The sequence below is a fragment of the Hirundo rustica genome, chromosome 12, assembly GCF_015227805.2.
Source record: "Hirundo rustica isolate bHirRus1 chromosome 12, bHirRus1.pri.v3, whole genome shotgun sequence".
Classification (NCBI taxonomy): domain Eukaryota; kingdom Metazoa; phylum Chordata; class Aves; order Passeriformes; family Hirundinidae; genus Hirundo; species Hirundo rustica.
In genome coordinates, this window is record NC_053461.1 from 3,787,348 (window position 1) to 3,813,259 (window position 25,912).

The following is a 25,912-nucleotide window of genomic DNA, read 5'->3' on the forward strand; positions in this document are numbered from 1 at the left end:
CCAGTACAGACCAGTGCTCCCAGTACAGGCCAGGGCTCCCAGTACAGACCAGAGCTCCCAGTACAGAACAGTGCTCCCAGTACAGGCCAGGGCTCCCAGTACAGACCAGGGCTCCCAGTACAGAACAGTGCTCCCAGTACAGACCAGTGCTCCCAGTACAGACCAGTGACCCCAGTATAGACCATTGCAGCTCCCCGTACAGACCAGAGCTCCCAGTACAGACCAGGGCTCCCAGTACAGACCAGAGCTCCCAGTACAGACCAGTGCTCCCAGTACAGAACAGTGCTCCCAGTACAGAACAGTGCTCCTAGTACAGGCCAGAGCTCCCAGTACAGACCAGAGCTCCCTGTACAGACCAGAGCTCCCAGTACAGAACAGTGCTCCCAGTACAGACCAGGGCTCCCAGTACAGGCCAGGGCTCCCAGTACAGACCAGAGCTCCCAGTACAGGCCAGGGCTCCCAGTACAGACCAGTGCTCCCAGTACAGACCAGTGCTCCCAGTACAGACCAGAGCTCCCAGTACAGACCAGTGCTCCTAGTACAGACCAGCGCAGCTCCCCGTACAGACCAGTGCAGCTCCCAGTACCGACCAGTGCCCCCAGTACAGACCAGTGCAGCTCCCAGTACAGATCAGTGCTCCCAGTACAGACCAGAGCTCCCAGTACAGATCAGTGCTCCCAGTACAGACCAGTGACCCCAGTATAGACCAGTGCCCCCAGTACAGATCAGTGCTCCCAGTACAGACCAGAGCTCCCACTACAGGCCAACACCCTCAGTAGAGACCAGTGCTCACAGTAGAGACCAGTGCTCACAGTACAGACCAGTGTACCCAGTACTCACACCAGTGCCTCTCAAGACTGCCCAGAGGAGCCCAGTACCACCTCCATTACCCCAAAACTGAACAGCGTGCCCTGTCACAGCCCAGTATTGCCCATTACAAGCCCCAGCCATCCCTACAGAACCATTACCACTTCCCTACCACTGCTCCCAGTACCACCAAGCACCAGCTCCTGCTACCAAACCCTAATGCCTCAGTACTTCTCCCAGTTCTGCCAGTACCGCCCCGTACCAACCTCCAGTGTGCCCAGTACTACCTCTGATACAGCTCAGGACCTTTTAGCACTGACCCCAGTGCTCCCTGCAACTACTCAGAGGAGTTTGGTACCACCCCTGTATTAACCAAAGTGCTCCCAGCGTCATCCACTACCACCCTCAGTGCCCTCTGTAAAGGTTCTCCCCTGCTCCATGCCCCCAGTACCACCAAGGACCAGCTCCCAGTACCATATCCTGGTGCTCCAGAACTTTCCTCAGTGTCCCCAGTAGTGAGTCCGAGTGCTCCCAGTGCCTTCAGCAGCACCCGGTGCTGGTGCCAGCCACCAGCCCAGCGTACCCCAACACCCAGCAGTACCACCCACCGCTGCCACCTCCCCATGCCCCCTGTCCTGCCCTGCAGCACCCGTGACCCAGCGCTCCCCCGGGGCAGCCCTCTGAGCCCTGGCAGGGCTCGGGGGATTACGCGGTGGGGGCCAGGTCTGCCCCTACAGAGCACACGCAGGCTCCCGCGTCTGTCCCAAAGCCAGTGTTTATTTGGGAGTGCCCCTAGCTGCAGCAGGTGGCACTCACTCTGTCCTGGTCACCCCTGTGTTTCCCATGTACAACTATTTACAACCCTCCACACGCACTGGTCGGGCTGCTCCAAGAGGGTGGCTGATGGACTGCTCGCCCCAGACACCTCTGGGTGCCACCGTCACCAGCAGCCGCTTGACATTTTACACCAGCATGGCCCCTTATTCTTCCCTTCTCCATCCAGAGAGCCTGGGGCCAAGCCCCCACTATGGCCTGAACACCTCGGTCCTACCTTGAGGTCGCATCTCACGCCTGCCAAGCCCCCAGAGAGGAGACAGAGCCGTGTACCCTCACCCCTCCTCCCCAGCTTGCCTGGTGGTCTACAGCTTCCCCACAGAAAGCACTTACGCCTCTACAACCCTGTGGGGAAACTGAGGCTCGAAGCTATGACGGCCACACCCAGTTTGCAGTGGGCAGACCTCGTCGGGCACTACCTCCCCTCCCGGCCCTCCCCAGGGCATCATCCCCTCCCACACCAGGACATCCATCCCCCAGCACCGCGCCCTGCCCCAGCTGTGTGCGAGAGCGGCTGTGGTGACCCGTGGTCTCTGCACAACAGGATCTGGCTGTCCTTGGCAGGGGGGAAGAGAGCGATGGTGGCTGCAGCCATCTCAGGGGTCCCCGCCCCACCCCAGGGGTCCCTGCCCCTCCCTGGGCTGGGAGGTGGGGGTAGCACCACCCCAGAGACTGTGCACAGCCTACAAATAAGTGCCACCTCCCGTGGGAGGGGGGAGCGCGTGTGTCTGCGTGCGTGTGTGCGTGGATGTGTATATATATATATATTTATTTATAGATATTTTTAATATTAAAAGGGGGGAAAAATAGACCACTGTGCTAGCAAAGTCCCTGATGATGGTTTCATGTATGCCCATAGGTCTCTGGCTGGTGATTCCGGCGGTTCCGAGGCTTCTTCTGGTCCTGCTGCTCCTTGGCTTTGAGGCCGGCCAGCGGCTGCGGGGGGCTGGCGGCCGTGTGCCGCCAGTAGCCCTGGCAGTACTGGTCCAGGAGTCCCATTTCGGGCTGGGTGAGGAGCTGCAGCAGGTCCTGGTAGCGGGGAGTGGGGGCACCCGGCAGGCCAGGGGGGGTCTCCGCCTGGACCAGCACAGCGTGAACGGCGCGGCTGCTGAGGACGCGGAGCTGCACCTTGGTCACCGTGTGCTTGAAGTTGTTCTCGGTGGCGGTGCAGGAGTAGAGGCCGCTGTCGCTGAGCTGCAGGGCGCGCAGCAGCAAGCCCTGCTCCGTGCGCAGCACCCGGCCCTCCACCCGCAGCTGTGGGGGAGAGGGGGCACGGCTCAGCCGGCTGGCGCCCGGCACCCCCGGCACCCCCGGAGCGCTGCCCTGCCCTACCTCTTTCCGCCGGTCGCTGTTGTCCTTCTGCAGCAGCCACTTGATGCTGGCCTGGGGCGAGCGGGGCTGGCACTCCAGGAAGGCTGTGCTGCCCTCCACCCCGTACTGCACGGCCTCCACAGTGTTCTTGTTAGCTGCAGGGTGGCCACGGGCAGCCAGGTCACCCCCGCCCCACTGCACTTCTCCCCTGCCCGCTCTGTCTCCAAGGGTGGGTGTCCATTCATTCATCCATCCATCCATCCATCCTCCCATGCATTTATCCCTCTATCCACCCATTCAAATCTGTTCAATCTCCTCTCCAACATCACTATCCATCCATCTTCCATCCCCAGTGTATCCACCTATCCATCCATGTTCGTCCTACTCCCCAGTGTATCCATCCATCCATCCATCCATCCATCCATCCATCCATCCATCCATCCCATTCACCCATCCATGAACCAACCCATTCATCTGTGCTTGTTCTCATCCCCAATGCGTCCACTCACCTACGTTCAAATTCCTCCCCAGTACAACTGTGGATCCACCCACCCATTCACGTATCTTCCCGTATCTCCACGCACAAAACCATCAACCCACCAAGGAATCCCCGTGTTCCCAACTCCAGCCCCGTGCCCTCGGCCTCCCCTGCCAGCTGCCCCACGCTGCGAGGCCCTTGACCCCGGACCCCACTCACCATTGGAGTTGTAGCCACGGCACTGCCGGATGGGGTTGCCGTGCCGCACGTCCTGCCGCCGGCTCCGCCTGTGGGGAAGTGAAGGGTGAGAGGGGGAGCCTGTGGCTGGGGGGGTCCCTCCCTCCCTGCCCCTCTCCCTGCCCCACCCTGCACCTCTTGGAGGAGGCGGAGTAGCGGGTGCAGGCGCTGCCATCCCAGGCACAGTAGGGGTCCCGGGCGAGGCAGCAGTCAGCACAGGCTTCCCCGTACACGTCACAGCGGTGCAGGGCCAGGTGCGTCACGCCTACGGCCGAGGACACATACAGCTGTTGCTGTTGGGGACAAAGAGGACAGGGTGAGATACTACCTCATCCCCACCGCATTAGGGCCCCTGTGAACCTCCTGTTCCGGTGCTGTGGTGACACTGGGCAATGCCACAGCTGGGCCCGGGATGGGATCTGCCCACCCAGTCCCCCGCCATGTGCTATGACTCACCCTCTTGGAGGAGATGGTCATCGTCTTGATGGGTGCTGGCACCTGGACAAGAGCAGGAATGAAGAAGATGGAGGGATAACTGCTTGGACTGATGCTGCAGCCCTGGGGTGGGCATCCCAGACCCCCCCACAGGCAGCTGGAGCAGGCAGAGCAGGAAGGAGGAGATGGGAGTGGGCAGCAGGCAGGAGGACCAAAGCCTGGAGTCCCTCCAGAGCTGGCCAAGAGGTGGCTGGTGTCCCAAGAGATTGGCAGCTCTCCCAAAGGGTTGGTGGGCTGGGTCAAGAACACTCAGCAGCGGGTGGAGGACGTGCCAGCCTTTACCTTGAACACTTCAATCTCCTCCAGCATGAGCTCCTCTGTCTCCATGTCATCCCGGGGAAGGACAATGACCTTCTGCACGGTGCCCCGATCTGCAAGACACCATGGTGCCCAGGTGCTCAGTGTTACCCCCGGGCACCCATGCCCTCCCTGTCTGCGAGGGGGCACCCAGCTGGGGCTGTGGGAAGGAAGGATCGCCCATTCCCACCCCCATCTCTCTCCTTCTGTGGCAGGTAGCTGTGTCTGGGGTGGGGTGTGCCAGCTCAGGTGTGAGCTCACTTGTGTCTAGAGAGTGCCACCAGAGTGCCAGAGAGTGCCCAGAGCAGCATGGGGACATGCACCAGGGCAAGAGAAGGACCAGGATGGATCATGGGGGCTCTGGGATGCACATTAAAAGCAGAGGAAGCACTGGCCTGGATGACAGTGCCCCCAGGATGGGCACTGAGATCTGGGAAGGACAGAGCTGGATGCCAGTGCCTCTGGGGTGGGCAACTGGGCAGGAAAGGCACAAGCCTGGATGATGACGGGCCTGGCATGGGAAGCACACTGGATGAGTGCTAGGGTCAGGAAAGGATATGGCGGGATGATGAGGCCCCCGGAACAGGCACCAGGACAGGGGGAGGACCAGGCTGCATGGTAGAATCCCTAGGATGGGAAGTATCATGCTGGATCACTGGCTTCAGGGACAGAAGCTGGGCTAAGGGAAGGATCAGGCAGGACGCTAGGGTCAGCGGGATGGCATCGGGACAGGGAAAGAACAGCCTGGAGCCTTGAGGAGGGGCAGGGATCTCGGGGGGGGCAGCCTCAGCCCCTCACCCCGCTCTAGCGGTGGAGGGCACCGTGCTCTGGCCAGCCCTGGTGGTGCCCGTGCCCTCCGGGGCCGCGCCGGAGCATGCTGCGTTCCCCGCGGTGCGCGGCGTGGGTACCTGTGCCCAGGAAAAGCACCTCATAGCGCCCGTCTGCTGCGTCCACCTGGTCCACGGCCACGGTGGTGAAGCGGTAGTTGACGTTGGTGCGGACCACCAGCGGCTGGCGGTGCGTGGGGTACACGGCGTGGTACATCAGCGGGTGCGCGCGCATGAAGTTGATCACTTCGTCGGGGTAGTCCTTGGTCGACTTCATGGACGGGGTGAAGGTCCCCCCAGGGCACTGTGGCACAAACATCACCGGTGCTCGGTGAGTCGGTACCCGAGCGCAGGTCTGAGGGTGCCGGCTGCCCAGCAGGCTCTGGCTCACCTCCCCGTGCTGTCCCGGGGGTACTTACAGTGCCTGGACGGGGGTAGGGCATTTTTCCTGTGTAGGGCATCCACTGGTAGTTGGGTCCCTCCTTGTGGGCAAAGGGCCCGTTGAAGACCATGCGGATGTCGGCCATCGAGTAGACACACACGGCAGAGCCTTTGAAGACCGACCTGGGGGGAAGGACCTGCTGCCACCCTTTGTCACGGCATTGCCAGGACACCCACCCAGCTGAGAGCCCCTCCTCTCCTGCACTGTGCCAGGAGGGTCAGCACTCACCCCGAAGCAGAGAACACAGCGTAGATAACAGGGTTCTTGGTGTCCTGAGTCTGCTGGATGAAGACGTCCTCTTGGGACAGAAAGATGGAGGCGTCACCATAGGGAAGGTGGGCAGGAACGCCAGGGTACAGGCAGAGCAGTTACCCATGGAAGAGCAAGAGGCAGGGGGTGGCAAGGGTGTCCCCAGCTCTGCCCAGGGTGCCCCCCAAGCCTCCAGGGGTAGAGAAGGCTCCCATCCCTTTCCTCTCACACTCACGGAGCTCATCGAAGTGCGTTTCAATTCCATCGGGTCCCGGCACAGAGCAGACGAGCCGGGCCTTCAGGAAGGTGCTCCACTTGTTCACAAGGCAGCAGTGGCCCCCGTCGTCGTTCTGCAACAGTGAGACCCCTTTGCTCAGCCGTGCCTGCCCCCCCGCTCACTTCCCTGCCTGTCCTCTGCTACACCTACCAGGCAGATGCGCCCGATGCGGGAATAGACCCCAGGACTCAGCGGGGCATCAGCCGACTTCTCTCGGAAGAAGAAGTAGAGCTTGTCATCATTCCTCTCGCTGCTGTCAGGGATGAGCTGGGCACGGACGAAGGCTGGGTCTGGAATGGCACAGCACGGCACCGTCAGCCCAGTGGCATCCCTGCTCCATGGCACAGCAGGATGCTGAGCCCCCCTCTGCTGCAGCAGCACCCCACTCCAGGAAAAGCTCTGCTGTGGTCACAGACTGAGAGCTACATCTGAGGAACTGGGTGTCTCTTGAGATCTCCAGTGCACCAGGGGAGGCCTGAGGCATCCCTGGGGTCCCTGGGAGCATTCCGGAGGTCCACAGATTGAAGAGACACACCAGCTCTACAAGCAAGGTGGTGGGAACCACTCTTCCCCCCAGGAAGGAACCACACAGCATGGAAGCTTCTCAGGAAGCTTCTCCCTGCAATCCATCAGCCGGTGCCCAGCCTGCGCTGACAGCTCCCCCTCTTCGGGTTACCACCCCGCTGGCTCCCTGGCCCGGCAGGATCCTCCCATCTGCTCTACTCTGTTTACTCAGCTGCTGCCCCGCAGGCAGGGGTGCTCTGAGGGGGGCAGAATGAACGTTCGGGGTCACCGACTGCAGGCGACACGGTTGACATCTCAGCGCTGCAGAAACCCACGCACTGACACCAGCAGAGCCAGCCCCATCTCTCACCAGTCTGCTCCCACCGTCCAGCAAAGCTCCAGGCATGTTTGTCACTGCCCCACACAGCTATCCCTGCTCTTGTGCCTTCACATCCATCCATCCATCCATCCATCCATCCATCATCCATCCATCCATCCATCCATCCATCCATCCATCCATCCATCATCAATTCATCCATCCATCATCAATCCATCCATCATCCACCCATACATTTTCTGTCCATCCATTCACCTGTCTGTCAGCTGTCAACCATCCATCCATCCATCCATCCATCCATCCATCCATCCATCCATCCACCCACCCATCCAGCCATCCACCTGCTGGCTGCTGTCTCTGCTCCGGCAGAAGGATGAAGTACCACATGACAGGTCTCATCCCTAGGGCTGGAGCCATGAGGTCCCCAGGGCACCTGGGCCAGTGACCCCTGCACTCACCATTGAGCCAGCGGGAATTGTACTGGTCTGTCCTCATGGCTGTCTGCTTGCCCATGGTGCGGAAGATGGCTGCGTCCGTGCCCATGAAGTCGATGTAGACGCCAGCATAAAGCTCTTCATCTGCAGAGGGCAGAGGTCATCCAGGAATCCCCACCTCATCCCATCCACCCACCTTCAACTGCCAGCCCCAGACCTGGCCGGTAGCCATCAGGCAACCAAGAGCCACTGCCTGCGACCGTTCCAGAGTTCTGGAAGTTGGCACTGGTCTGTAACCACGATCCACACCTCTGCTGGGCCAGGTGCCTGGCCAGCTGAAGCCAGCAGGGGCGGCGGAGCAGGAACCCTGCTCCTGGTGGGAGCAGTTGTTCCATCCCACCTGCATATTCCCTCTGCCCAGCACAGGAAGCACTGGCACCAGGGAGCCACAGGACTCACTTATTAATGCAGAGACGGTGTCTACTTTGGGGTCGTAGGAACACTTCCCCTTGCCCGACTCCAGCTTGTCTGGCTCCAGGTAGAAGATATAATCCTGGAGAAGGAGGTAAATAGAGCAGCTGGTTAGACTTTCACCCCTCCATTCAGGTGACAGCTCCCAAAGCCCACCAGGAGAGGCAGACTCCTCCAGGATGGTACAGCAGCGAGGACAGATGTGGATGGACCACACAAGGGGTCTGTCTGCAGGTCTCCCGAGAAGCTGAAACTCCTGTGAGCGGCTCTTCCAAAGATGCTGGGTGCTTCTCCATGCCCTCCACCAACTGGACACTTGGCTGAGTCATCAGGCTGAAGTGGGGCATCCATGCCCCAGGTCCAGGAAAAAATCCCCTCTGACTGTCTCTCCAATCCAGCTGGTTGTGCTGCACATTGCCGCTTGCCCAGCAAGGTCACACAGTTCCAGCAGCTTCAGCAGGCAGGGTTTGGCCCTCGGCACAGCTCGGCACAGCTCGGCACAGCTCGGCACAGCTCGGCTGCTGGACCCACTGTGCTCTTCTCATCAGGGGCCATTTTCCAGTGCTTTTCTTCACACAGTGAGATGCTGTGTCTGCTCTGAGGGATGTCTCCCCACTATCACTTCTGCCTTCCCCATGGCCGTTCCTGCCACCATCACATGTTCCCAGCCAGGAGCGAGACCCACGCTGCCTCTGGAGGCACATTCAAATTCCCCTGCCAGTGCTGGCTGGGGGCACACAGGGACAGGCTGGCCCAGCCAGGTCACTCCTCACCCTGGCATAGGGACCACCTTCAGCTGAGACAAAGCAGCAGCACAGAGCATCCATGGGGAGCCTGGGCATCAGGGAGACCTTAAGCAACCAAACCGGGCAGACGCCCACTGGCCCTGTGCCCTGGCTTTGGCACATGGGTGATGGACATGGCAACAGCCACCCTCCATTGAGAGGCCAGCAGGGTCCTGGTGGAGCCCTGGCTCTGGGAAGAACAAGAGGGGGTGCGGGGCTGGGATCTCACTGTGGACATCTCTCACTGGAGGCTTTGCTCACACCAGCTCCTCCTGGGGCACCCAAGCCCAGAGATGGGCAGGTTTCACCATCCACATCACTGCTCTGCCCAGTCTGCGCCACCATCGCCACCATCACCATCACAAACACCTCTGCCCAATGCTGGCCCCACTCCTGAGGTGGGCAAAGGCCTCACATGGACAACCTCTCTCTCTCTCTCCAGCATAGTCCTGGCACTGGCTCCATCATCTCACCCTCCTGGTCAGGCAACAGAGGAGCCATGGTGGTGCTGGTACTGCTGATCGCCTGACGCACCTTGAAACGCACCAGGGCTGCCGGGAACCACGCGCTGGCAGCCCCCAGGGAGCTCCTGCTAGGACACACACCCTCTCCCCAGCAGGGAGAGAGGAACTGGGGTGACCTGAGGAGGCTAAAATGGCAATGGCATTTTCCCAGCTGGCACTGGGGAATTGGCAGCAGGAGCTGCCCGCAGTGGGGGAGATGCTTGCTGCCAAGCATCACCCTTGGTCCCCAACCACCCGAGGAGCTGGGGGAGCCCCAGGCCGCACTGGGGTGCCCATGTCGCCCATGCTGCCCAGCCCATGCACTGACCCATGTTAGTCTGGAGGGGAGAGGCTCTGGGGCGACACTGTCAGGGTGGGCTGCGCACTGGGGTGTGCCCAGAAGCCGGGGATACTGTCACCTCCCTGAGTGCACTTCCTGCCAGGATGACACAAGCCCCTCTCGGGGCAAGGTGAAGCAGCTTCTAAGTCATGCTTCCGTAGGCCCTACCCAAACACCTCTTCTCCACATCACTTCGGCATCCTCCCCTGAACCATCCCAAGCCCTGCGGCTCTGCCGACACACGGCCCCGCTTCCAAGGGACGCAGCAAGCCCGGAGTCAGGCAAAGTCACGGTGGGTGAAGAGCCACCCTCCCTGACAGTGTCCCCCACGGGGGGGATCCTACATGGACTAGGAGGAAGGAGTTAGTGAGAGAAGGAAAGCCGACGCCAGGCCGGTGGCCGGGAGACGCTGTGCTGGGAGGGAAGGGGATGGCGGGGGCGCCCACGGCACGGGGCCCGGCCCAGGGGTCGGAAGCATGCCAGTGGGATGAAGGAGCCCGCGGCTCTGGTGTGCCCCTGCGGACAGGTGGGCACGGCTGCGGCGGGCTCCCAGACCGGTTCCCACCTTGCTTTGTGCTGGTCTCGGGCTGAGGGGGCTGTCGGTGGATCTGCTTTCCCGGCCTCCCGGCTGGCTCGGCGGAAACCCCTGGGGAAAAGGAGCAGGGCAGAGAGTTAGCGCCAGCAGGGGAAGGACCCCCCAGGGCAGGGGTGAGCAGGGGACCCCAAGAGCTGGGGTGATGGATGCCCACTGAGCAGCAGCACTGCTGTCCCCCTGGGCTCCTCGATGCTCCAGGCTGGGCTGGCCTCCAGCAGGAGCTTCTCCAGGTTGGATCCTGCTCTCCTCCCACGGAACTGGGGTGCCCTAGCATGGGGTATGAGAGGGAGTGGAGAGATGGCTGCCCACAGCCAGCCAGGCTGGGCTCACACCTGGGAGCTCACAAATGGCACCTGCCCCCTTGTTCCTCCTGCGTTGATGAGCAATGCCTGAACACCAAAGCTACTAGCACCATGGGGTCACTGGAACACTTCCACACTGACTCTAGCTCTGCTGGACAACTAGTGCTGACCTCGACTGCACTAGCACCCTAGGCTCTCCTCATACGCTGCCGCTCCCCAGTTCAGCCCCAATCCAATCCCAGTTTGGAATGGTCTGAGCAGCATCCACCCCTCTCAGCGCCCATGCCAGGCGTGGGGGCTCTGAGGCAGATGCTTGTCCTTCAGATCCAGCGCCGCGATCCTCCCTCAGTTTGAGCTGGTGACTCCCGCTCCACCCTCAGAGGAAGACACAGCCTGGGACCTGTCACTGCAGCGTAGAGGGGACAGACACCTCACAGGCCTTGGGACCCCTGGGAGACTCATGCTGCTACTTGCAGAGACTGGCTCCCTCCCAAGGCTGTCCTGAAAATTCTCCTCTGTCTGCCACACATCCTGCCTGGCGGCATGAAGCTTTGATGCCCCCCTCTCAGCGCATGCTGTGGTCCTTGGTGCTGGGTGACATCCATCCGGGGGCGTTCCTGACACGGTCACATGCGATGGCACAATCCCTGCACGGTTCTCCCTGTGCGGCACTGTTGCTGGCATCCTTGGAATCTACGGTGAGGGGCCCAGCAGACTGGCAGCACATGGGAAGCTGGGTTGCCGTGTCCCTCGTCCCAGTGGAGATCCAGCAGTGGCGGCAGCCAGCAGGGTGAGAGGGCACGTTGTGTGGAAGCTGCCACCAGAGTACAGCCAAGTTCCAGCGTGAAGAGAAGTCCTCGGTCTGTGGAGACGGCTTGGCCCCGCTCAGCAGCACAACACTGTTAGCCATGGTCACCCCCAGCCTGCCCCTGCCCACAGCCTGCAGGCCCCAACCTCCCCCAGCAGCCAGCACCCAGAGCTGAGCCAGGCACCCACCCCACACTGCAGTCCCCCGGAGGCTGTGCCAGCACCAGGGTGCCAGACAGCAGCTCAGCACCCCATCCCTCCCGCCCCTCACCTGGGCTTTGCGCCCGCGGTTGACGAAGGCACAGATGGGGTTGTAGGCGCCAGTGCCACACACGTAGAGGTGTGTCCGGTTCCAGGGCTGGATCAGGCGGATGAAGTTGCTGCACTCTCCCTGGGAAGCAGAGGAGAACGTGTCAGCCCAAGCACGGGGGCTATGGGCTGCGGTGGGGCCATGCTGGTGCGGGCATGCGATGAAACAGGCGGCACATGGCATGGGACAGCATGGACCAGGGGCTGCCATGGGCCACGAGCTGGCAAGCCGGAGGGCCCAGCTCTGGCTGGTAGGAAGCAGCATAGGGAGCTTGCCCTCTCACTTGCCCAGAAAGCTCTCCAGGACCTACCTGGCTGGAACAGAATGGGTGGCACACTGCAACACCCTGGAGTGCCAGCCCACCTCGACATAGCTGTACATGCTAGGAGATAGCTTTTCCAGAGTAGTTTTTCCATGAATCCCCCTCCAGTGCCAGACACCAGCCCACTCCACTACCAGGAGAGGGCTCATAGCGGTTACTCACATTGCTGTTCTTGCCTGACAGGATGCACTCCTCGATCCTCTGCTGGGACGCCGGCCAATGGATCTGTGGAAACACCAACCCAGGGAGGACCGGGACTCCCACCTGGCCCCACCACTTTCCCCACCAGCTCCAGTTATGCCCATCCAGCTCTTGCCTGGCATCCAAAAGGTCCCCAAAGTGCCCAGTTACCCCCTTCCACCTGCTCCCCCCGTGCCCCGCGCTGGCAGCTTACGATGAGGGGCTCGCGGTTGATGTCGTGGAGGTCCAGCGAGAGGACGTAGTCCTTGCTGCCCACATACATGCGGTCGTGGTCCTCGTCCTTCAGCAGGATGCGGTAGTCACTGGAGTTGAGGAGGAAGTTGAAAAAGTGTGCTGTGCCTGTCGCCTTCAGCTCTACGGGGGGAAAGGGGAAGGTGTCAGTACTCCAGGGACCCCTGTCTTTGCCACTGTCATCCCTGAGTCCAAGCCTGGGCCCAGCTGGAGGAACCCCCATGAGAAGAGGTGCCCGCTTTCCACTCCATGAGCACCATGATACTGCCACCTCTATGCAGGACAAGGGACAGTGACAGAGACGCTCACGGCCAGCTGTGACAACCAACAGTGTCCAGAAGAGAAATCATCAGAACCTGGGCTCAGGAGATCCAGCACCCCACAGCAGGGAGTGGAGATTGCCATTGAGATGGGGCAGGAGGCCGGGGCTCTCTGCCACCCCAGCCTAGAGACCAGAGCTCCTAAAACTTCCAGCATCATCACCCTCCTGCACTGTAAGCCCACCTTCCAGCCAAGCCTCTGGCTCCTGGGATGGGAGAGCTGGGACCCCAAGGAACCAGCTCCAGGGGAGGTGATGAGCCTCTCCCCCACTCTGCACACCCCATCCCCCCCTTGGAAAGTTATTTTTAGCCTAAGTGTGGGAGCAAGGAGTGAAAGAGGATAATGAGGGTCATGAATATTCACAAGTGCAATGAGGCAGCCAGATGGAAGGCAGAAGTGCTGCAGATGATGTGGGCCAGTGCCAAGAACCACGCAGCAGGGACCAGAGCAGGAGTAAGACAGAGCACCCTGCCCCAACAGGACACAATCTACCCTGGAGACCAGTTCTTTGGAGATGCCACTCTTTGGAGGTGCCACTCCCCTTGGAGGTGACACCCCCTTTGGATACCACCCCCAAATATCAGATGCCACCTCCGTGGGATGACATCTGCCCTGGGTGCCACCCCTTTGGATACCACTCCAAGCCATCACATGCCACCCCCACGGGACATCATCTTTCCCATATAGTTCCTTTTAGAGGTGCTGCTCTCTGAGGATGCCATTGGATGCCACCTCCACGTGATGCCATCAGCCTCTGAAGCCAACGCTTTTGGAGATGCCACTCTTTTAAGAGGTGGCACCCCTCTTTGGATGCTACAAACAACCAGCAGATGCCATCCTCAGCTGTTGGTTGTCACCCTCATGGGATGCCATCTGCCCTAGATGCCATACCCTTCGGCATTGTCATCCTCTTCGGATGCCACCAACAGCCACCGGATGCCACGTCCATGATACACTGATCCAATGAGCACCCTCACCTCCACGCCGAGAGGTGCCCTTTGCAGGCACCAGGAGCAGCTCTGAGGACCCCCCTTCCTGGGGAGCAGTGGAGCAGGGTCCCAAAGGTTAGTGTCAAGAAGCACAGAAGGCATCACACCAGCTTCCATGCGGCACCAGGCAGGGCTCCAGCAGCCAGCTTCCATTCCCGGTGGGAGGCCAAGTGCCTGAAGATCTCCCTGACCTCCTGGCTGCACAAGGCGCTGGAATGTCCCACAGGTGCGCCCAGGGTCCCTTCCCAGCCCCTCTGTCCCACGGCTGGCAGCGGTGCTCCCCAGTGCCGCAGTGGGGCTCCTGCACGGACGCTGGAGCCGCTCAGCCGTGGCAGTGAGGCCAGGGTGCACACACAGTGCAGGAACCCATCGGAGCCGGCTGCGGGAAACCGAGTCATGGGATGTGACGTGATCCTCCCCTGCCTTGGGGGCCTGCCTGTCCACCAGGGCTGGACGGACAGGACGAGCACGGTGGGCACGTGCAGGGGCTGGAATTTGGGGCTGCAGGCAGAGGGGCCATGGTAGAGGTGCAGTGGAACAGTGCCAAGGATGGGGGGCCAGGGAGCCACTCACCCACACACCCACAGCAGGCTCCTCCTCCTGCCTGGCCCATCTGGGCTCCAGATGCTCCCTGTTGCTGGTGCTGGCTCACATGCCACCCATGGCGTCCCCAGGCTGTTCGGGAGCGGTCCCTGGCTGTGCCATGGCACACGGGGTCTGGGGCCTGCCTGTCCTATGTCCTGAAGCTGCCCCACCGGCCCATACACTGTGTGTGTGCTGGTGCCTCCCTCAGTGTGATGCTGGCGTTGGTGGGGACCAGAGCTCGGGCGCCAGGAAAGGGCAGGGTGGCTCTGGCAGCGAGTGACACAGGCAGAGCAGAAGAGCTCGTCCCCAGCTGCCAATGGTGGAGCTGCCCAGGTTTCCCACTCAGGAACACAAACACCTGCAGCAGGCAGAGACAGGGATGGCAATTAAACTGCACAGGAGCCCCCATGCCAGGACAGCCCCTCATCTGCCGTCCCTGCCCAGCCTGAGGACGCCAGCACCAACAGCCCCGGGGTTCTGGAACGCCAGGACCCTTGGTGATGGATGGTGACAGCCCCAAATATCCCACAACCATTAGGATGGGCGTCTCCAGGGCTTGGCAGGGGATAGGGCCAGTAGCACAAAGGGCCTTGGTCCCCACCGGGGGCTCCATTCAACCCCCTACGGCCCAGCGATCAGAGGGGCACTCCCGGAGCAGCGCGGTGACGGACCCGCTGCCCCGTAACGCCCTCTCCAAAGAGATGGCGGGACGGGCAAGACCCCGCCGCAACCTCTGACCTCCCAAACCCCCATCGCGCTGCCTCATCCCCCAGTGTCACAGTGTCCCCAAACCCTCCCCCAGCAGCCTTGGGGTGCCCCTGGGGATGCAGCGGGGCAGAGGCCTCGGCCGGGCTGGAGAAGCCGTCTCATTAGCCGATGCGCCCCAACGAGCCGATTCCCGAGCAGATTCCCTCCCGCTTCGCCATTGCCAATCCCGGCACCGGCAGAGCTTCTCCGGCTGGCCGGGAGCCTAATCCTATTTTAATTGCCCAGCACCGCAGCCAGGAGCGGCTCGGCATCACAGCCAGGGTGGCCTCCCTGGGGACCATCCCCTCACAGCATTCCGCGGAGCTCCCAGCGAGCCCCCCGGGGCTCTCCTGCCCGCAGTCGTTCCGTGTCCTTGGGCGCCGAGCTGTAATTACCCCGCGCCCTCCAGCGATGCCGGCGGCCAGGAGCCCGAGGGCTGGCAGCAGGGCGCGATGCGATGCTCTGCCCGCGGCACCGCCGCCCCACTGCACGCTCTGCAAAGCCAAAGTCCCCCTGCCATGCCGATTTCGGGCTGCGTTCCCATCTCCAGCAGCTGTCCACCATCGCTGGCTGTCACCACCGGCCCTCACCAGGCAGGGGTGAGCGGTCCCTATCCATCACCCACTGGCACGGGGACCACTGCTGCTCTCCAAAGCAAAAAGGGAGATTTTGGGGGTTCTCGATAAACCGAGCACCCTGAGGGACTACTCACCTCACCCCCCCCAAAATTCTCCCGACCCGTCCCCCAACATCACCAGGGCACCAGCATGAAGAGTTAAGGCCATTACGACCCGAGCGGGTCACCTCCCCAGGTGCACCATCACTGCATTCCCCAAAACCAATTACAGGCGCTCACACCTAATTAGATTCTAATTATGGGCTTGTAGCGCATTCAACATAATTAGCATGTAAATTACACGGCGTGTTTATATTCAATAACCGCACTCCCGCCTCCCCTACCCCCCCCCACTGCCGCTGGCGGAGCCAGCGCCTTTCGGGAGCCCTTTCTTTGCATGGGGAAGAATGAATTCACTTTAAATGCCGATGGAGAAGCCCAGCACTGATCCCAAGGGAGCCTGGCACAGCAGGGATAAATCCCATCACCATCCTGCAGCGTTTTATCCCACAAATTTAGAAGCGTGCCCCAAATTTTGATTACGTTCCCTACCAATTTTTTTTTTTTTTTTCCCTGCTTGAAATTTGAGATGCAGCTTTTTGGGTACGCATCAGAGGGGAGGGATGGGGAGCAATGCCGGGAGAGGGATAGGGGGCTGGATGTGTCCCCGCTCGTGGTTAAAGCATTTGTTGTTATTGGGGCTGATCAAAGAGCTGGGTGGGTCGTCCGATGAAAGCAGAATTGCTTATTTGTTTGAGCGTCACTCCGCTACCCCTTGATGGGTTATTTATGATGTAATTAAGCTAATTACATATAATAAGAGAGTTTCCGTGGCCCCCAGCCAAACTCTTTTCCCATTTAACCGATTCACAGGTGGGAGGAAACCGAAGCTGCCTCGAAGGGGCTTGGGAGATGAAATGATTCCTGCTCCCGCTTGCTGCCTTCCACCCTCGATCATCTCCAGCCCCCCTGGAGCATCGCCCCGTGCTGGCACCCGCGGCAGAGGACAGGTGCTGCAGCCGCCCGGGTCAAATCCCTCGGGATGAAAGAGGTGCCGGGCGGGTGCTCCCCGCAGCCAGCGCAGCCCGGCCGGTTGGGCGCAAGCCAAAAAACAATTAAAAAAAAAAAATAAAAAAAAGGAAAAAAAGAAAGCCCACATTTTTTTTCAGCAGAAACCGCTGATTCATCCCCGGGCCAGCCTGCCCCAAACGCTGGTGTGTGGATGTTCCCCAACGAGCAGCACTGGCAGGGGGGACCCTGTCCCCACCGAGCATCACTCTGCAGTGGGAACCAGGCTGGGTCAGGGGCTGCTCCAGCAGCATGAAATCCCCTTCAGGAAAGAGCTTGGCTTCAGAAAAAAAGACTTTAAGCACCCCAAAAGGCGAAGTACTGAGCCCCAACCCACTGCTCTTTGGGCTTTTTTTGTTTAATGTTTGCACATTATTTCTTTCCGCAGCCCCTGAGGGGAGGGCACGGTGCCGGGTGGAAACTGCTGCAGGCCCTTTGCTCTGTGCCCAAGCGGCACTGGGGTGGGGAGAACGCCCTATGCCAGGACCCCAGGAAGGGCCACGCCGCTCCATAAGGAGCACTGTTAATTTAAGGGATAACTAGCTTATTAGATATCGGCTTGGGGAGGCTGAAATTGCACGGGGCTTTTTTGGCGGGGGAGGGTTTAAGGAGCTTATGCAGCTTCGCAGCCGGAGCCAGGGAGCTCAGCCCCAGCAGCAGCAGCCGGTCCCAGCGGGTGGAGTGGCCCTGCCGCAGCCCCCCACTGTCCCAGCCGAGGAAATCCTCTTAGGGGTCACAGGGTTCAGCCCCATGTCCCCGCCCCTTAGGGCACGGGAAAGGGGACTGTGGCATCCCCCTGACCTTTACGGGGTCTGAGGAGCAGCACGGGGCATTCGCTCCAGGGTGGGGACCAACAGCGCCAGTGTTCCCAGCACATTCCCAGCACTGGCTGTCCCTAAGCCCTTGGCCCTGCTCGCACCCCACTGTTTATCCCATCCTGCTGTCGCCAAGCAGTGCCCACAGCTGCGGCAGCTTAGGAGGGCGCCTGGGTGGCCCCCAGGACGTGGTCCCCTGTCCGGGCTCCCCTCCAGCCATCTGCCACCCCCTGGCCCAGATCAAGTGTGCTGGTATCTCCTGGCCACCTGCAGAGACGCCAGTGGTGGGAGGGGAAACTGAGGCTCGAGGCAGGCAGGAGCAAGGCCACACAGGGGACCGCCAGCAGAGCCCAGAGGAGACTCCATGCTCAATTCACTCTTTTTAAAGTCATTTTTTTCCCCCACAGGAACTGCCCTGCCTCTCACCCTGCCCCTCCCAGCCAGGGCTGCCCCTGGCTGGACCTCAGCCACAGCTTTTCCGAGAGGTGCCAGCAGGGTTGTTCCCCTCGCTGCAGGGAGCGGCTCCTGTTTGGAAGCTCCACGGAGAGCCCTGACCTCGAGGGCTTCCCGCCGTGATGCGGGGCAAGAGCCCACCCTTCCTTCCCCCGTGCTTTTCCCACGCTGGACGGGGAGCAGGACACGGAGGGATGAATCACCATCATCATCATCACCTCCTGCATCCTCGTGGGGAACGGGCCAGCCTCTCTGGTGCCCAAGCCCCAGGCCCGGAGGAAGGCCCAGAGCAGAGGGGGCTGCAGGATGTGTACAGTAGTGTGGGGAGTGAGTGAATTGTTAGCAGAGAGATGATTAAAAATATCCACCCTATTTCTGGCCAGCACTGGGCTGAGATCTGGGAAGAGCTGTTGGCAAAAGGGAGCTGTGCCGGAGCCGCTCCCAGCACTGTTCTTTCCATGCTGGTCACCTTCCTCCTGCGGACACACGGACAGGAAAGCCTTGAGAGGAGGACACACGTAAAGAGACCACAGGGGTGACGGGATGGGGGGAGGACTGACCCTGCCCAGCCCATCACCCTGCACCGGGACACAGGAGCTCAGTTCCCACCCCTTTCCTAGCATGTCAGCATTTCATAGATGTCTTTTTTTTTCTTCTAATGCACTCAGAGACGCCGGGGCTCCGTAGAGGATGACGCAGGCCCCGGGGATCTGCAACAAACCTCTGGCGCACGATAACAAGCAAAGGCAAACAAACCCAGAGACGCTCCCGCAGCTGGCAGGGCTCCAGGCAGCGCGGCCGCCCAGGCAAGGAGCCAGGGGACACACTTGGGGACACGGTGGCTCCTTCCCCAGCACCCTGGCCACAAGGCCACCTTGATCCCAGCCTGGCATTGGGATGCTTTGGTAGAGACGCGCACCCCAACCCCAGAAGCTGTGACTGCACGAGCGGCCACCTGGTCCCCTGTGGCACCAGAGCCATCCCTGACAGCAGAGCCCAGCCAAACTCATCACACCAACGCCCCCGGGCCAGAGCCATCACACCCAACCCCACCGTCCGCAGCTGCACTGGGAGATTTGGGGCCGGGCATTTGGGCAACATCCCTGCCTGTCCAGGCAAGAGAAGGGGCTGGACACCCACAAAGTGTCACTGTCACAAAGTGCCAGTGTCAGTGTCACACTATCATGGCAATATCTCGTGATTCTATGGCTCGAGGGAGGCTGCACGCAGATGCTGATCTCAGAAAGCTGCTCACCAGCAGTTTTGGTGTGTGGCTCCCAGCTGGCCCTTGAGGAAGATCCTGGGAAAAATCTCCACCGCTGCCGCCCTTGTCGGAGTACAGGCAGGAAAGAGGCGGGTGGCACCCCTTCCCAACCCCGGTGTGCTTGGATCCAGCACACCGCCGGCATTTCTTCTCCATGTGCCAGTGCAAATCAGCCCTTCTCCCACCACCCATCTCCCCTTTAGGCAGCAAGGGCAGGGGGAGCCCTGCCAGACCACCTCTAGCAGGAGGGAGCAGGACTGGAGATCCTGAGCACAGCCAGGGACCACTGCTCCAACCAGCTGGGGCCAGAAAAACCCAGCCCCAACCCAGCCCCTGACCCGTGGCACAGCAAGCTTCACCACGCTCATCCAGAGCTAATCTCGCTCCTGGAGCACACCACAGCGGCGGGTACCAGGTCCAGCTGGGACTTTGCTGGAGCCTCCCCTCCCCACAGCTGTGAGGAAGAGGTGTTTTAGGCCAAGGTGGGGAAGCATCTGTGCAGCAACTAAAGTGCCCCAGCAGCCCCCAAAACTCTCAAAAAAAGCTGTTTGGAGAGGAAAGTGGCGCCTGCCTCTAGGGAGGAACTTGCTCACTGCTTTCCAGCCTGGACTTGTCCCCAGACTCTTCATACCAGCCATTTTTTCTGTCAAGACCAGCCTGCAACACCCATGGCTATTGCTGCTTCACTGCATTTGCTGTCAGCCCCCCGGCCCCTCCTGCCTGGCTCTGCTGTGCTCACCATCAGTTCTGCCACCAATCCTCGGGCTCACAGGTCCGGTAGGTGACCAGAGGGCAAAGGCGCAGTGGGACAGCGAAGGAGGGGCGCAGGCGGCACAGCCTCAGCTCTCCCACAGACCCCGAGGGGAGGCAGACGTGAGACTCCTCGTGTCTGTCACCTCCTGACACACACCCAAGCAGGCAAGCCCGCAGCAGGAACAATTTCCTTTCTGCTTCTCGAGGTTTGCAGCCCTGGGACCTGCCTCATCGGCCCCAGCCTGCCCTGCTCAGCAACCTCAGAACAGGAGCTCAAGACAAACCCCTCCACCACTGTGCACCCCCCAAAGCTGATCCGGGGGTGCCCCCCCAGCTCTTAGAGTGCCTGGGTGGGCTAAGCAGCCCCGATACGAAAGGGTTAAGCCCCTTCCCCCCACCCAGCACCCTCCCCTCCTGCCTCTCCCGGCTCCCTGCCAGCTCCCAGGCGTTAATACCAGCTGGGGGGGTCGGGGCGGCGTCAAGCTGCTGTCTGGAATCGGGGTGCTGCCGGGGGGCTTCCCGCACCTCAGCACCCAGCTTTGCCAGATGGAGGGAGCCACCCACCCACGACAGGAAGCGTACTGGGGGGGACTAGGCAGGCTACCAACCCCCCCAAGACTGCGTGTGCTGGGAGCTCAGCCACACCTGAATATGGATCCCCACGGAGATTTCTGAGGGTGCAGATTGCTGCTGCCCCCCGAGCGAGGAGGAGGAGAAGGGGCGTGTGCTGGGGTGCCCATGGTTTCCTCCATCTTGGGGTCCCGCCCTGCCCCCCCCCCCTCCGACAACCAGGCTCTTACCTTTGAAGGAGAGCTGGACCCTGGGGGTAGCGAAGCCGTGGTCCTTGGGATGGGCAGCCCGCCAGCCCAGAGTCAGCAGGGTGGCCCAGAGGAGGACACCGACCACGGGCATGGTGGGCACGCGCCTGGGCGCCGAGATCCAGGGGAGTCTGGGGGAGCCGAGCCTGCCAAGGAGGGCACACGCGGGAGGGACGTCAGTTCGCTGCACCCACCGCTCCCCTGAGGGGAACAAGCCCCACGTCCCGCTCTCCATCGTCCTCCGGGGAGGACGGGAAGCCGGCCCCGCGAGGCTGAACTCCGCTCCGCAGACTGGGGGGCGGGGGGCACACACCGGGGGGCCACAGCCTCACCTCCTCGGTGAGCACACGGGGAGAGGCAAGCGCAGCGAGAGCCACTGCAGCACCCTCCTCCACCTCGGCTGGCGAGCCTCGGCCAGGTGAGGAGCGTCCCTCCATCCCTCCTCACACCCTCCCTCAGCTGCAGCATCCCCAGCCCCCCACTGGGCTGGCTCCCCTTGCCCCGGCACCCAAAGGGGTCCCACGCCCAGCCCTTGCCTCCCCACCTCTCCTCCCAGCCCCCAGCAAAGCCACAGCAAGCAGAGCTGGGATCAAATCTTTCCAACATGAAGGAAATCTGGACTTCATTATTCCAAGAACGTACAAAAAAAAAAAAAAAAAAAAAAAAAAAAAAAAAAATTTTTTTTTTTTTTTTCATAAATAAAAGAGGAAGAAAAAGAAGAGGGAAAGAAAAAAAGCCCTGCCTGTGTGCCAGGCAGCTGGACTCCCTGGGGCTCCGGCACTGAGCGGAGTCCGCCAAGCTGCCTCCAGCAAGCCACACACGCACCCCGGCACGGCACGGTGCACAGTGCCCCCCGCGCACCCCACTGCCCCTCCCGCACGTGCCATCCCCTGGGCCAGGCCCCTCTCCCGGGGCAGCACCCTCCTGGGGGTCTCCAGGACACTTCAGGCAGGATCTGGGAGGAGGCTCGCGATGGGAAGCCCCTCATGTCCCCAGGGAGCTGCATGCCTGGGTGGGATGCACTGTGCCAAGGTGTCCGGGGGGGCTCAGGCACGTGGGGAGTGCCCAGCCAGCCCAGCCAAAGGGGGTCCGCTCTGGGGGAACAGGGGTCCCCACCGTGACACCCCCGTGAAGCCATGCCCTCCATGGCTCTGCCAGCTGCCGCCACACAGCCCCAGAGGGGACGGGCACACCCAAAGAAACTGGACGGACGGCTGGGAACCCTTTGGGGCACCCCAGAGAGAGATGCTGAGCTGCAAGGGGGGCAATCCCGCACCCCACCTGGGTGGTCTGGCTGGCCTCTCCCACAGTGCACAGCACCCACGCCGCCAGCCCCAGCCCCAAGCAGGGCAAGGGCAGCAGCGCTGTCACCAGCAGCGGGGCAAGACCCCGAGTGTGGTGGCACCGCTGTTCCCTGGGGCTGCGTAATTTTTTTTCTCCTTCTCGCCTTTGGGGTCAGTAAATATTTCAATTTGCTCCTCTGCCCCTGAGCACACCCAGCTCTGCTCCATTGTACTGGTATTCGGCCCCTTTTCAGGCTGCCTTCCCCCTTCTCCCACCCATTCCCAGGCTCTGCCTTTCCCATCAGCGCCAGGCCGGGACAGCCGGCACCCCCAATTCCTCCACCAGCCAAAACTCCAGTTGGTTGCAGTTAAATAACCCCCCCCCTCCATCCAAACCTCCCCCCTCTCCCCGGCAGCTTTAGGAAATAATTCTGGCAAATCCTACTATTGCATTTGGATGGAGCGGCGTACGCGTCAGAGACAGGGAGCGAGATGGCAAACAAAGGAAAAGAGGGAGAGGAGGGGAGCGCAGCAAGCGCAGGGCGAGGAGAGGGGAAAGGGCCGGCGGTGAGTGGGGAGCACCCAGACCCGGCTGGGAAAGGCAAATTCCGTGGAAGCAAAACGGGAAACGGGCCACGAGAGTGCACCTTGGCCAGGAAATCTCCATTTCCAGGGTCATCTGCGCTCCGGGGAAACTGAGAACTCCAGGGGAGAGCGGCCACATTCCTGCCCTCCAGCCCCCGGGCTGTCTGGGCTTGGAGGGGTTTTTTAGCAATTAAAGTTTGGCCATTGCTTGTGCTGCCGCAGGAAGATCAAAATCCCACTCGGCTTTATCCCCCCTTCCCCAGGCTGGTCAGCCCAGCGCCGCCGAGCCCAAGCAATTAGGTAAAGGTTTTCTCGTCTGGAACAGGGGCTCCTTTTGGGGAACGAACCCCCAAAGAGGGTGAGGGGACGCCTCGGGAGTACCCCGGGGGGACTCAGGGGTAGGGCTGCCTGCACGCCTGCTCCCCGTGGCCTCGGGAGAGAGCAGGAAACATTTTGGGAGGGAAAAGCAATAGAGGCAGGATAGGCAGCGGGAGGGGAGCCTGGCCCACCTCCGGCCACGGCGCGCGATGCCATCAGTGGGAAGGGGGGAAAAACAGGGGGGGGAAAGAAAAATAACATAGCATAAATACAATAACGCAAAATGTCCAGCGCGGCTCCGCGCACCCGGGAAATAACTTTGCACAACTTTGCGCTCTGGTACGCCCGGCCTGTCCCCAGGGATCGCCGGCTGTCCCCCGCGCCTCCCGCCCGGGCGTCCTCCGCGCAGCCCCAGCCCCAGCCCGCCGGGGCGCGGGGTCCTGCCGGGGCTCGGCGTCGCATCGGGGTCCGGCGTCCCACCGGGAAGGGCTCCGGCAGCCTGCTCCAGGGTGCCGGGCGTCCTCCGGCGTGCGTGTGTCCCCCGGCACCCGCTCGCCGCAAGCCCCGTGCCCCGGGAGCCCCCTACCAGCCCCCGTCCCCCGCGACAGTCCCCTCGCCCCGAGCGGGACCGGGGCGCGCCTGCCCAGCCGCGGCTCCCGGGAGCAGGGGGACCGGCGGGGTCCCCCCCGCCTCGGCATAACCCCGCCGCGAGGAGGGGAGCGGGGCTCCCCGACGCACTACGCGCCGCCACCAGCTCGGGGACGGGGTCCCGGCGCCGCACCGCCGGGCACCGACCCAAGCCCCACCTGCCCCGGTCCACCGGCAAGTTGCGGCGCGGGGGACCCACACGCGCGAGTTCCGAGCGGCGGAAAGTTTTTTCCCGGGGCGCCCCCCGCGCCGGGCATCCGCTCCGCCGCCCGCCGCCGCTCTTACCTCCGCGGGGGTCCCGGCGGCGGCCGGGCGCTGAGGAGGGCGGCGGGGCTCAGCGCCGCGCCGGGGTCCCGCGGCCCCCCGCCATCTCTCGGCCGCGACTGCAGCCGCGGCCCCGGCCCGTGAGCGCCGGGCGGGGCGGGGCGGGGCGGGCACCGGGCGGGGCCCGGCCCCCACTGGGCCCCGTTGCGGGCCCGCCGCGGGGGGCGTCGTTGGCACGGACACGCCCCCGGACGCTCCCGCCGCCCCGGGCCGCAGGTTCGAGCCCTGGCGCCGCCCCCGCCGCTCACCTCCCGCTCCGGCCCTTTGTTGCGGGGCGCAGGCGGTGCCCCGCCGCCGGCTCGCCGCACCTCCGCGGCCCGCCGCCCTCCCGCCGGTCCCGGGAAGGAGGCGGATAAATAAGTGCCGTCCCTTCTTTGTCTGCCGCGGCGGGGGGCGGCCCGGGGCGGCGGGGTCTGCGGGGAGCCGAGCTCCGGCGAGTCGGCGGCTTTGTGAGAGCTCCGGCTCCGCTGAGAAAACGAAACCGTCTCCCAGACGCGACATCTCCGAACGCTGGGAGCGGGGCGCTGTCCCCGGCCCCACCTTGCTCATTCTGCCGCCCCGGCCCGGGTACCCCCAGCGGTGACCCCCGGCCTTCAGCCCCGGGCGGGCAGGTGACCCCTGCCCGCTCTGCTTGCACAGCATCCCGCGGTCCGGGGGCCTGTTGGCACCCGGGTGATCCCAGCTCGGTACCTGCGCCCCGGCATCCGGGATCTGCTGGTTCCTGGGTATCCCTTCCCGGGACCATTCTCCCCCTGCACGGGGTGATCCCTGCCCAGCACCGTCCCCCCTGCACACCCAAGGCAATGGCTGGTAGGTGCTGTGCAGCTGAGCTCCGTAGCTCTGCTCTGGTCCTTCCTGCCTCAGGGGGACACCTTGGAGTCCCCCGAATGCCAGGCACATGTTTCAGTTCCCCTGCTCTGTTTCTGCCAAGCTGGTGGCCTCTGTCAGGGGCTCCTCACCCAGATATGGGTACAACCCCCTGCTTGGCTCCATGCCCGCCAGTCCCAACAGCATCTTCCCCCTTGGCCTCAGAGGTCCCATCCAGATGTTTGCAGCCTCTCCTTCTGCTTACCTGATCCCAAATGGGGTAATGAAGCATTAAGGATGCTGAAAAACTGCAACAATGGGTGCTGGAGCAGAAGGTGCCCTGGTCTAAGACCCATCTTTTCCTCTGAGCCAGGCTTCTTGGATAGGAGCAGGGCAGGGGGAGCCAAGGCATCCCGGTGCAAGGACCAGGGAATGGAGAGCAGTAGCCACCCACAAGCAGACATCGCTGCTGGAAAAATGCCTCCCCAGAGCACAGATCCCTGCGCTGTCCCAGTGCCCCTCCATTCCCCTAATTACCCCACAGGACGAGGGGAAAGTTTGTAGGGCAGGGTTTCCACCCAGGCAGGGTCACCTCGTCACCCGGGCACTGCTGGTGCTTGAGAAGGGGGCAGAGAGGGTGTCTGCTCCCAGCCCCACTGTGATCTGCCCCCTGCCGCCTCTTCTTTCTCCAGGGATGGCTCCACAGAAATAAGCTGGCGCCGTCCTCCACCCTCACACATCTCCTCTGTCTTCCCCTGAAAAATGAGGAGTTTGTCGCCGGATTCTCATCACCAGCCACTCCGTGTGCGGCAGGGCAGCAGCAATGGCCTCAGTCAGCAGCACAAATAAATGGCCCGAAACACGATACGCGGGAGCTCCCTGGGATAAAAGAATTTCTAAGGAGAGGTTTTATTTTCCCCTTGGAGCCCCAGTCTCTCGTGATCTGGTCCAAACACAAAGGCTGTCCTGAATTTCCAGTCTCACTTTCTCTCCTGACAGCTGGTGAGCTGGGTGATGCTTTGGGGCACCTTGTCCCCTGTGCCAGCGCCTCAGCACATCAGGCCGTGGTGGTGGCAGGTCACCGCCCACCCTCCCCCCCGCCCCCCGGCACTCCAGGGCCAC

The 25,912-nt window shown here is 62.1% G+C and overlaps 1 protein-coding gene across 3 annotated transcripts; it reads right to left on the minus strand.

Moving 5' to 3' along the window:
• Positions 1-2,420: 2,420 nt before the first annotated feature.
• SEMA3F (semaphorin 3F) lies at positions 2,421-23,987 on the minus strand. Of its 3 annotated transcripts, XM_040076393.1 has the most exons (19): positions 23,945-23,987; positions 20,808-20,971; positions 12,359-12,519; positions 12,127-12,189; positions 11,604-11,723; positions 10,194-10,274; positions 7,989-8,082; positions 7,554-7,673; positions 6,405-6,544; positions 6,213-6,327; positions 5,957-6,026; positions 5,706-5,850; positions 5,368-5,590; positions 4,445-4,533; positions 4,124-4,165; positions 3,803-3,960; positions 3,650-3,717; positions 2,974-3,107; positions 2,421-2,895 (listed from the first exon to the last, which is right to left on the minus strand). In XM_040076393.1, the coding sequence occupies exons 2-19, from the start codon at positions 20,917-20,919 to the stop codon at positions 2,485-2,487; spliced, it is 2,346 nt and encodes a 781-aa protein (XP_039932327.1). In that variant the 5' UTR covers positions 20,920-20,971; positions 23,945-23,987; the 3' UTR covers positions 2,421-2,484. The 3 variants fall into 3 exon arrangements, with proteins under 3 accessions (XP_039932327.1, XP_039932328.1, XP_058278221.1); XM_040076394.1 differs by lacking the exon at positions 10,194-10,274; XM_058422238.1 differs by lacking the exons at positions 11,604-11,723; positions 12,127-12,189; positions 12,359-12,519; positions 20,808-20,971; positions 23,945-23,987 and adding an exon at positions 10,378-10,512.
• Positions 23,988-25,912: the final 1,925 nt, after the last annotated feature.

Excerpts from the sequence above, each read along its gene's own strand:
- SEMA3F (XM_040076393.1), bottom strand. The coding sequence starts at position 20,919 with ATGCCCGTGGTCGGTGTCCTCCTCTGGGCCACCCTGCTGACTCTGGGC. Across the intron at positions 7,674-7,988 it reads CACCGTCTCTGCATTAATAA|ATGAAGAGCTTTATGCTGGC; the intron begins GTGAGTCCTGTG and ends TGCCCTCTGCAG. Across the intron at positions 5,851-5,956 it reads GCTGTGTTCTCTGCTTCGGG|GTCGGTCTTCAAAGGCTCTG; the intron begins GTGAGTGCTGAC and ends CCTTCCCCCCAG.